The 12,556-nt window shown below is 35.6% G+C and overlaps 1 protein-coding gene across 1 annotated transcript in view; it reads left to right on the top strand.

The window, feature by feature from the left end:
- Positions 1 to 11,104, top strand: part of LOC137283345 (uncharacterized) — a 38,061-nt gene extending 26,957 nt beyond the window's left edge. Inside the window, exons 2-3 of the mRNA XM_067814800.1 lie at positions 9,385 to 10,026; positions 10,205 to 11,104. Of these exons, the coding sequence (XP_067670901.1) occupies positions 9,385 to 10,026; positions 10,205 to 11,104 (1,542 nt within the window). The remainder of the gene's footprint in view (positions 1 to 9,384; positions 10,027 to 10,204) is intronic.
- Positions 11,105 to 12,556: the final 1,452 nt, after the last annotated feature.

Genomic DNA, 12,556 nt, shown 5'->3' with positions numbered 1-12,556 from the left:
CAAAGAAGAAGTAGTAGATATAGTTTCATTAAACATTAAAGTAAATGTAGTGGTATTAGTAATAGACGGACATTCTCACAGTTATCGGGGATGTAGTAGTATTCAAAGAAGAAGTAGTAGATATAGTTCATTAAACATTAAAGTAAATGTAGTGGTATTAGTAATAGACGGACATTTTCCCAGTTATCGGGGATGTAGTAGTATTCAAGGAAGAAGTAGTAGATATAGTTCATTAAACATTAAAGTAAATGTAGTGGTATTAGTAATAGACGGACATTCTCACAGTTGTCGGGGATGTAGTAGTATTCAAGGAAGAAGTAGTAGATATAGTTCATTAAACATTAAAGTAAATGTAGTGGTATTAGTAATAGACGGATATTCTCACAGTTATCGGGGATGTAGTAGTATTCAAGGAAGAAGTAGTAGATATAGTTCATTAAACATTAAAGTAAATGTAGTGGTATTAGTAATAGACCGACATTCTCACAGTTATCGGGGATGTAGTAGTATTCAAGGAAGAAGTAGTAGATATAGTTCATTAAACATTAAAGTAAATGTAGTGGTATTAGTAATAGACAGACATTCTCACAGTCATCGGGGATGTAGTAGTATTCAAAGAAGAAGTAGTAGATATAGTTCATTAAACATTAAAGTAAATGTAGTGGTATTAGTAATAGACAGGACATTTTCCCAGTTATCGGGGATGTAGTAGTATTCAAGGAAGAAGTAGTAGATATAGTTCATTAAACATTAAAGTAAATGTAGTGGTATTAGTAATAGACGGACATTTTCCCAGTTATCGGGGATGTAGTAGTATTCAAGGAAGAAGTAGTAGATATAGTTCATTAAACATTAAAGTAAATGTAGTGGTATTAGTAATAGACGGACATTTTCACAGTTATCGGGGATGTAGTAGTATTCAAGGAAGAAGTAGTAGATATAGTTCATTAAACATTAAAGTAAATGTAGTGGTATTAGTAATAGACGGACATTTTCCCAGTTATCGGGGATGTAGTAGTATTCAAAGAAGAAGTAGTAGATATAGTTCATTAAACATTAAAGTAAATGTAGTGGTGTTAGTAATAGACAGACATTCTCCCAGTTATCAGGGATGTAGTAGTATTCAAAGAAGAAGTAGTAGATATAGTTCATTAAACATTAAAGTAAATGTAGTGGTATTAGTAATAGACAGACATTTTCCCAGTTATCGGGGATGTAGTAGTATTCAAGGAAGAAGAAGTAGATATAGTTCATTAAACATTAAAGTAAATGTAGTGGTATTAGTAATAGACGGACATTTTCCCAGTTATCGGGGATGTAGTAGTATTCAAAGAAGAAGTAGTAGATATAGTTCATTAAACATTAAAGTAAATGTAGTGGTATTAGTAATAGACAGACATTTTCCCAGTTATCGGGGATGTAGTAGTATTCAAGGAAGAAGTAGTAGATATAGTTCATTAAACATTAAAGTAAATGTAGTGGTATTAGTAATAGACGGACATTTTCCCAGTTATCGGGGATGTAGTAGTATTCAAGGAAGAAGTAGTAGATATAGTTCATTAAACATTAAAGTAAATGTAGTGGTATTAGTAATAGACGGACATTTTCCCAGTTATCGGGGATGTAGTAGTATTCAAGGAAGAAGTAGTAGATATAGTTCATTAAACATTAAAGTAAATGTAGTGGTATTAGTAATAGACAGACATTCTCACAGTTATCGGGGATGTAGTAGTATTCAAGGAAGAAGTAGTAGATATAGTTCATTAAACATTAAAGTAAATGTAGTGGTATTAGTAATAGACGGACATTTTCCCAGTTATCGGGGATGTAGTAGTATTCAAGGAAGAAGTAGTAGATATAGTTCATTAAACATTAAAGTAAATGTAGTGGTATTAGTAATAGACGGACATTTTCCCAGTTATCGGGGATGTAGTAGTATTCAAAGAAGAAGTAGTAGATATAGTTCATTAAACATTAAAGTAAATGTAGTGGTATTAGTAATAGACGGACATTCTCACAGTTATCGGGGATGTAGTAGTATTCAAAGAAGAAGTAGTAGATATAGTTCATTAAACATTAAAGTAAATGTAGTGGTATTAGTAATAGACGGACATTTTCCCAGTTATCGGGGATGTAGTAGTATTCAAGGAAGAAGTAGTAGATATAGTTCATTAAACATTAAAGTAAATGTAGTGGTATTAGTAATAGACGGACATTCTCACAGTTATCGGGGATGTAGTAGTATTCAAGGAAGAAGTAGTAGATATAGTTCATTAAACATTAAAGTAAATGTAGTGGTATTAGTAATAGACGGACATTTTCCCAGTTATCGGGGATGTAGTAGTATTCAAGGAAGAAGTAGTAGATATAGTTCATTAAACATTAAAGTAAATGTAGTGGTATTAGTAATAGACGGACATTTTCCCAGTTATCGGGGATGTAGTAGTATTCAAAGAAGAAGTAGTAGATATAGTTCATTAAACATTAAAGTAAATGTAGTGGTATTAGTAATAGACGGACATTCTCACAGTTATCGGGGATGTAGTAGTATTCAAGGAAGAAGTAGTAGATATAGTTCATTAAACATTAAAGTAAATGTAGTGGTATTAGTAATAGACGGACATTCTCACAGTTATCGGGGATGTAGTAGTATTCAAGGAAGAAGTAGTAGATATAGTTCATTAAACATTAAAGTAAATGTAGTGGTATTAGTAATAGACGGACATTTTCACAGTTATCGGGGATGTAGTAGTATTCAAGGAAGAAGTAGTAGATATAGTTCATTAAACATTAAAGTAAATGTAGTGGTATTAGTAATAGACGGACATTCTCACAGTTATCGGGGATGTAGTAGTATTCAAGGAAGAAGTAGTAGATATAGTTCATTAAACATTAAAGTAAATGTAGTGGTATTAGTAATAGACGGACATTCTCACAGTTATCGGGGATGTAGTAGTATTCAAGGAAGAAGTAGTAGATATAGTTCATTAAACATTAAAGTAAATGTAGTGGTATTAGTAATAGACGGACATTTTCCCAGTTATCGGGGATGTAGTAGTATTCAAAGAAGAAGTAGTAGATATAGTTCATTAAACATTAAAGTAAATGTAGTGGTATTAGTAATAGACAGACATTTTCCCAGTTATCGGGGATGTAGTAGTATTCAAGGAAGAAGTAGTAGATATAGTTCATTAAACATTAAAGTAAATGTAGTGGTATTAGTAATAGACGGACATTTTCCCAGTTATCGGGGATGTAGTAGTATTCAAGGAAGAAGTAGTAGATATAGTTCATTAAACATTAAAGTAAATGTAGTGGTATTAGTAATAGACGGACATTTTCCCAGTTATCGGGGATGTAGTAGTATTCAAGGAAGAAGTAGTAGATATAGTTCATTAAACATTAAAGTAAATGTAGTGGTATTAGTAATAGACAGACATTCTCACAGTTATCGGGGATGTAGTAGTATTCAAGGAAGAAGTAGTAGATATAGTTCATTAAACATTAAAGTAAATGTAGTGGTATTAGTAATAGACGGACATTTTCACAGTTATCGGGGATGTAGTAGTATTCAAGGAAGAAGTAGTAGATATAGTTCATTAAACATTAAAGTAAATGTAGTGGTATTAGTAATAGACGGACATTTTCCCAGTTATCGGGGATGTAGTAGTATTCAAAGAAGAAGTAGTAGATATAGTTCATTAAACATTAAAGTAAATGTAGTGGTATTAGTAATAGACGGACATTCTCACAGTTATCGGGGATGTAGTAGTATTCAAAGAAGAAGTAGTAGATATAGTTCATTAAACATTAAAGTAAATGTAGTGGTATTAGTAATAGACGGACATTTTCCCAGTTATCGGGGATGTAGTAGTATTCAAGGAAGAAGTAGTAGATATAGTTCATTAAACATTAAAGTAAATGTAGTGGTATTAGTAATAGACGGACATTCTCACAGTTATCGGGGATGTAGTAGTATTCAAGGAAGAAGTAGTAGATATAGTTCATTAAACATTAAAGTAAATGTAGTGGTATTAGTAATAGACGGACATTTTCCCAGTTATCGGGGATGTAGTAGTATTCAAGGAAGAAGTAGTAGATATAGTTCATTAAACATTAAAGTAAATGTAGTGGTATTAGTAATAGACGGACATTTTCCCAGTTATCGGGGATGTAGTAGTATTCAAAGAAGAAGTAGTAGATATAGTTCATTAAACATTAAAGTAAATGTAGTGGTATTAGTAATAGACGGACATTCTCACAGTTATCGGGGATGTAGTAGTATTCAAGGAAGAAGTAGTAGATATAGTTCATTAAACATTAAAGTAAATGTAGTGGTATTAGTAATAGACGGACATTCTCACAGTTATCGGGGATGTAGTAGTATTCAAGGAAGAAGTAGTAGATATAGTTCATTAAACATTAAAGTAAATGTAGTGGTATTAGTAATAGACGGACATTTTCACAGTTATCGGGGATGTAGTAGTATTCAAGGAAGAAGTAGTAGATATAGTTCATTAAACATTAAAGTAAATGTAGTGGTATTAGTAATAGACGGACATTCTCACAGTTATCGGGGATGTAGTAGTATTCAAAGAAGAAGTAGTAGATATAGTTCATTAAACATTAAAGTAAATGTAGTGGTATTAGTAATAGACGGACATTCTCACAGTTATCGGGGATGTAGTAGTATTCAAGGAAGAAGTAGTAGATATAGTTCATTAAACATTAAAGTAAATGTAGTGGTATTAGTAATAGACGGACATTCTCACAGTTATCGGGGATGTAGTAGTATTCAAAGAAGAAGTAGTAGATATAGTTCATTAAACATTAAAGTAAATGTAGTGGTATTAGTAATAGACGGACATTCTCACAGTTATCGGGGATGTAGTAGTATTCAAAGAAGAAGTAGTAGATATAGTTCATTAAACATTAAAGTAAATGTAGTGGTATTAGTAATAGACGGACATTCTCACAGTTATCGGGGATGTAGTAGTATTCAAAGAAGAAGTAGTAGATATAGTTCATTAAACATTAAAGTAAATGTAGTGGTATTAGTAATAGACGGACATTTTCCCAGTTATCGGGGATGTAGTAGTATTCAAGGAAGAAGTAGTAGATATAGTTCATTAAACATTAAAGTAAATGTAGTGGTATTAGTAATAGACGGACATTCTCACAGTTGTCGGGGATGTAGTAGTATTCAAGGAAGAAGTAGTAGATATAGTTCATTAAACATTAAAGTAAATGTAGTGGTATTAGTAATAGACGGACATTCTCACAGTTATCGGGGATGTAGTAGTATTCAAGGAAGAAGTAGTAGATATAGTTCATTAAACATTAAAGTAAATGTAGTGGTATTAGTAATAGACGGACATTCTCACAGTTATCGGGGATGTAGTAGTATTCAAGGAAGAAGTAGTAGATATAGTTCATTAAACATTAAAGTAAATGTAGTGGTATTAGTAATAGACAGACATTCTCACAGTTATCGGGGATGTAGTAGTATTCAAAGAAGAAGTAGTAGATATAGTTCATTAAACATTAAAGTAAATGTAGTGGTATTAGTAATAGACAGACATTTTCCCAGTTATCGGGGATGTAGTAGTATTCAAGGAAGAAGTAGTAGATATAGTTCATTAAACATTAAAGTAAATGTAGTGGTATTAGTAATAGACGGACATTTTCCCAGTTATCGGGGATGTAGTAGTATTCAAGGAAGAAGTAGTAGATATAGTTCATTAAACATTAAAGTAAATGTAGTGGTATTAGTAATAGACGGACATTTTCACAGTTATCGGGGATGTAGTAGTATTCAAGGAAGAAGTAGTAGATATAGTTCATTAAACATTAAAGTAAATGTAGTGGTATTAGTAATAGACGGACATTTTCCCAGTTATCGGGGATGTAGTAGTATTCAAAGAAGAAGTAGTAGATATAGTTCATTAAACATTAAAGTAAATGTAGTGGTATTAGTAATAGACAGACATTCTCCCAGTTATCGGGGATGTAGTAGTATTCAAAGAAGAAGTAGTAGATATAGTTCATTAAACATTAAAGTAAATGTAGTGGTATTAGTAATAGACAGACATTTTCCCAGTTATCGGGGATGTAGTAGTATTCAAGGAAGAAGTAGTAGATATAGTTCATTAAACATTAAAGTAAATGTAGTGGTATTAGTAATAGACGGACATTCTCCCAGTTATCGGGGATGTAGTAGTATTCAAAGAAGAAGTAGTAGATATAGTTCATTAAACATTAAAGTAAATGTAGTGGTATTAGTAATAGACGGACATTCTCCCAGTTATCGGGGATGTAGTAGTATTCAAAGAAGAAGTAGTAGATATAGTTCATTAAACATTAAAGTAAATGTAGTGGTATTAGTAATAGACAGACATTTTCCCAGTTATCGGGGATGTAGTAGTATTCAAGGAAGAAGTAGTAGATATAGTTCATTAAACATTAAAGTAAATGTAGTGGTATTAGTAATAGACGGACATTTTCCCAGTTATCGGGGATGTAGTAGTATTCAAAGAAGAAGTAGTAGATATAGTTCATTAAACATTAAAGTAAATGTAGTGGTATTAGTAATAGACGGACATTCTCCCAGTTATCGGGGATGTAGTAGTATTCAAAGAAGAAGTAGTAGATATAGTTCATTAAACATTAAAGTAAATGTAGTGGTATTAGTAATAGACAGACATTTTCCCAGTTATCGGGGATGTAGTAGTATTCAAGGAAGAAGTAGTAGATATAGTTCATTAAACATTAAAGTAAATGTAGTGGTATTAGTAATAGACGGACATTTTCCCAGTTATCGGGGATGTAGTAGTATTCAAAGAAGAAGTAGTAGATATAGTTCATTAAACATTAAAGTAAATGTAGTGGTATTAGTAATAGACGGACATTTTCCCAGTTATCGGGGATGTAGTAGTATTCAAGGAAGAAGTAGTAGATATAGTTCATTAAACATTAAAGTAAATGTAGTGGTATTAGTAATAGACGGACATTCTCACAGTTATCGGGGATGTAGTAGTATTCAAAGAAGAAGTAGTAGATATAGTTCATTAAACATTAAAGTAAATGTAGTGGTATTAGTAATAGACGGACATTTTCCCAGTTATCGGGGATGTAGTAGTATTCAAAGAAGAAGTAGTAGATATAGTTCATTAAACATTAAAGTAAATGTAGTGGTATTAGTAATAGACGGACATTTTCCCAGTTATCGGGGATGTAGTAGTATTCAAGGAAGAAGTAGTAGATATAGTTCATTAAACATTAAAGTAAATGTAGTGGTATTAGTAATAGACGGACATTCTCACAGTTATCGGGGATGTAGTAGTATTCAAAGAAGAAGTAGTAGATATAGTTCATTATAGATTAAAGTAAATGTAGTGGTATTAGTAATAGACAGACATTTTCCCAGTTATCGGGGATGTAGTAGTATTCAAAGAAGAAGTAGTAGATATAGTTCATTAAACATTAAAGTAAATGTAGTGGTATTAGTAATAGACGGACATTCTCACAGAAGGGATACTTGCGCCAACACAATACCGCTATTACTTAAGCTATGCTACTTTTGCTTGAGTTCAACTACCTTGTGAAAGGAAAGGAAAAAGAGTCGTGCATAAATTCCTATATATTACATCTACTCATCAATACAAGATGACGTTGGAGTAATAGAATTGAAATCAGTATCACTGTGTTAGCATGTATATATTTGTTTGGTATGTATCAATGTACTCAAATATTCATGATGTATGGATCTAGGGGCCATTCCTTGAAACGATGTTAGCATTACAATTATCGTGAGTATGTGTTAAAGGACAGGCTGAACTTAGCTGTAGGAATCTCTTCATTCTGTGTATTTATAACTTCGTCAGAACTGGCATAAATCGGACGACCAATGTGCGTTCACTTTTGCCATCTTCATAGCGCCGATGTACTTATCTTCAAATAATCTCTAGGACAAGGACGGAAATCGTGATAGTCAACTTTCTAACAGTGGCCTCGATAGGATATAGAAACCATTACGACATGCATAAACCCAGTCGTTTAAGCATATTGTGTACCAATCAAATGTATAATTTTGTTATAATAATATAATTTCAGAAAGTGAAATTCTCTAAAATAATTTCAGAAAGTGAAATTCTCCAAAGGCGAGAGTCGTTTCAATATCCATTAATGTGAGTATGTTTCTCCAAAGGATGCCGTATCACTGTCATAATGCAGGTCGACCGTGGGGGATTTCTGATTCCCTACAGTCTGTCTTTTCAGCGAAAAAATGGGCATAAGTGGCACTGATCAATGTTCAAATCAACCATCCAAAGTCTGACGCCATTTTGACTCAACTTATAAGCTTTAAGTGATTTAATTTTACTTCGCAGTTGTATTCACGGGCTTATATTCTGCAGGACAGGAATAATCAATTGCCGTTTTTAATTGGAGAACTGAATATGACTAATACTGTTTTGTCATTCGAGATCTTGTGGTATTATTAGGTAAATAGAATACGCGGTCGGTTTCTGTGGATTAATTGCATAACCTCAATTTTATTACACACACCCTAATTGAGATGAATCGGTTGAAGGATTGACTTTTGTTGGAATGTGGGTAACCTTCAGCGTAAAACGATCATGTTCGCCTGACTGCATTAATTTTAATGTAAACGTCAAAATCAGTAGACACAAGTGACCCTTGATTGTAATCAGGAATAACGGCTAGAGTAATTAAATATAGTTTCTGATATCGACAAGCCCCGCACTTCCCCACATTTCTACACTTGTCCCCGGGAGCTGGTCTCGACGTTGAAGAAGTGAATATTCTCGAACATTGCTGTCAGAAATATCCATGTATAGAACTGAACAAGTCGGCTTTAGTATGACAAGGGAACACCTGACCTACTAACCTAGTTATCTGGAACAGGTTCGAATGTATATTACCTGTCTGCCTGCTGTATTCGGGTTAAGTATCTTGAGGCGTTTTTGTGTGCTGAAGTGTGGCGGGTCATTGGCGTGAACAGTATTCGATCACTGGGAGGAAAGCACAGAATGATGTAGGTCTCCTCAAGTTCGGAAAAGTCTAAGAACACGAGTATGCTGTTGAAAGAACCACTAAACACGGTTTCTTAAAGGTCACATATACTCTAATAGGGTACAAATGCAAAATCACTTGCTGACATCGTTATAAATGAAACCCCGTCATTAAAACTGCTCATTTCGATCTTTAATTCCTTTAGATCGACCTTTTTGTCAACAGTGCACAATTCTCAGCCGCAAACGAAATTTCAACCAATCAGAGCGGCGCGTCTCCGTGACGTAATAGTGGGTATAGAAATGAGGGTCTGTGCAGTATTCATCTACATTTCAGGGATTAAACTATTAGAAAGCCAAACCCCAGAAGTTCAACCTCACATCATCCGACCGCCAGGCCATCAAACAACTTAAGGAAGATCGAGACATCGTTGTAGTTCCAGCAGACAAGGGCAGAGCCACTGTAGTGTTAGATCGGCCCCACTTCCACTCCATGGTTGACAGTATGCTTCAGGACACATCTACTTACAGGAAGCTCCAGAAGGACCCCACCGCAATACTGAACCGCCAACATAAAGCCCACCTCAAGACCCTATGCGACAAGTATGAACTTTCAACAGGCTTATATCGTAAACTGTCAGTGTCCCATCCCCAGGCCCCTTATGCCAGGGCAACGGTCAAGATCCATAAAAACCCTGTCAAAACCCGCATCCTTGTGTGTTCTCGCGATACAGTTTTTTACAGTACTGCTCAGCACCTTAGTCATGTTCTATCACCCCTGGGTAAGACAGCCAAATCCTTCATCACAGACGCTACTGATTTTTGCTCAAAGCTGCGTGAACTATCAAATCCTGGTCCCATTGTCAGCTATGATGTTGTTGATCTGTTTACCAACGTTCCACGTGAAGAAGCCCTTACAGTCCTACGAGAACGACTCAGCCAACTTGAACAGCCACTTGACACAAGCCTCTCAACAGACACTATCATAGATCTCGTATCAGCCTGCATCAACTTAACATACTTTACATGGGGAGACGATATATATATGAACAGATACATGGACTGCCCATGGGTTCCCCACTGTCACCTATCCTTACGGAGATATACATGTCAGACCTTGAAGAGAAAGCCCTCCTCACATCACCTTCCAACCTATGTGCTGGTATCGGAAGGTGGATGACACTTTTGTCGTCCTGAAACCTGACAACGACCCCCTAGAGCTGCTTAACCACCTCAACAAGCAACATCCCAGAGTCAAATTCACCATGGAGGCAGAAACCAACAACCAGATCCCATTGCTAGACATCCTTGTATCCCGCAACCATTCTAACCAGCTTCAGACAACAGTATACCGGAAACCAACCCACACCAACCAGTATGTCCACTATCAGTCCAACCACCCTCCACGAGTGAAGTCAGGTATTATCTCCACACTTACAAACAGAGCTAAGAACGTATGTTCTATAAAACTGCATGAGGAGATCAACCACCTGAGAGATGTTTTTGTCAACCTTAATGATTACCCACCCCAGCTAGTGAACAGGAAAATTGCAGCAACTTTATCACCACCTACTTCCAAACCCTCTCGACCTGAATCGGCTCCAATAAAGATTTCCATCCCATACATCGGCAAGCCCTCCCACCAGATCAGTAGGCTTCTTAAGCAACAAGCAGGAATAGACACCACCTTCACCACCTCTGTCACCATCAACACCCTCCTACAGGTCAATGGAAGAAAACACCCACAAGCCATAGAACCCAACCCCAAGGATGTAATCTACAAAATTGACTGCAATTGTGGGCACTCATACATAGGAGAAACATCCAGGCCTGTCGACACCAGAATCAAGGGACATCAGAAATCTACCATCAAATCGGACCAGAAATCAGCAGTGTCAGATCACATAGCGGCCCATCCCGATCACCAAATCAACTGGACTGACTACACCATCCTCTCAAAGAACCAATCAGACTTTACCAAAAGGAAAATAACTGAAGCAATCAACATCAAAAGATACCGACCCCTGATTAACAGAGACCAAGGTTACCCCCATCCCCACAGCTTACGATGAGCTCATCAAACCACTCTAGCCTACTGTACAAACAACCCACTCTGTGTACCTCACTGGCTTCCTTAGTTATCATCACTTTGTTAACTTGTATTCATACTAGGCTCTGTGCACTACTGGCTTCCATGTTATCCTTTTACCCGTTGTCTTTATCATCACTTGTTAAAGGGGCACTGATGCGGAGCGAATAATGCTTCTCGCCAACGGTCTAATTACGAAAGCAGACCGCAAATTGGTCAGCGCCCACTCCTTCGACCGTGACGGACAAAGGAACTGGGCTCCTGTCCATATTAGCAAAATTTCTTCACTTAAACAGTCAGGAGGCCGGATACCCATCACATGCCATTTGTTTAAAAATATCCATGGTATTCCTTGTCTGATCGTAACCATATATCCCAGCAGTGTAGTTCTTTTCGGATGCTTGGATGGTATACTTACTGATCCAATTTGATCCTATTTCTGTGTTTTTAACCTTGATATTTAATCATGTTACATGAAAATATGATGTCTACAAGCACGTAGCAAGCCATTTGTTTCAGTACGGAAGATTGCAAAGCTTTATATTTAGGTAGTTTTGAGTGTTGGTTGAGCTGTGATAGCAAATAGCATACGTAAATTTTGGTAGCTATGATAGCTACAATGGTTTATTATTTATGATAATAAAACACACAGTTGATTTATTTGAATTCGTAAACAAAAAAACGATGACCTTGGCTTTGGTAGAGAAATCTGAAAATTGTCTTACGTAAAAAACACCTTATTTCACTTATTTACCAAAGTACACAGCAAATGCCTGTGTGTATTCCTTATGTAACGACATTCCGTCGGTATCCTCAAAACAGTTTCGGCCCATAAGTGTTTTCAGGCTGCATGCGACACAGATATTACATCTTCCTTGCTGTAACTCGCGTTTGATGGTGTAAACCTACACGTGTTATTTGTCATCATTCTCTTGATGGTCAATTCATGAATTTATAACAGGTATAATTAGTAGCAACACCACTCGGTTACTCAACAAAGGTTCCCATTTGGCATTTCTCCTGTCTGGAGTAAATACTCAACATTATAAATTAAGGTCTGTAATTGCAAATGTATTGTATGTTATGTAATATGTGCATGTAAGTGATGCAAGAGGGTTTATCAGCTGAGTTACGAAAACAAACATCGATCAAAGGATTAACCGATAACACACTGATTGATTAATTACTTTTATCTTCTAGCGGATTTGTCAAAAGGCAGTGTGTGTAGATGACTATACCCTGTCGTAAAGTGTGAGTGCAAAAACAACATCCTCCCTTCAAAGAATTAACCATCCTTGCGTTGATTCATTGATTGCTCAATATTGGTCAATTAAATTACTTAGAATAGTGGACATCATACAATTAGTTGCCAGGTGTGCTATCTTGGGAGACCAATGAGAGGTTTATCTAGTTTTCACCGACGAAAGACGTGAAA

The sequence above is a fragment of the Haliotis asinina genome, chromosome 5 (assembly GCF_037392515.1).
Source record: "Haliotis asinina isolate JCU_RB_2024 chromosome 5, JCU_Hal_asi_v2, whole genome shotgun sequence".
In the NCBI taxonomy this organism is placed as follows: domain Eukaryota; kingdom Metazoa; phylum Mollusca; class Gastropoda; order Lepetellida; family Haliotidae; genus Haliotis; species Haliotis asinina.
The sequence above is the reverse complement of the archived record's forward strand: the minus strand, read 5'-3'. Positions and strand labels throughout refer to the sequence as shown.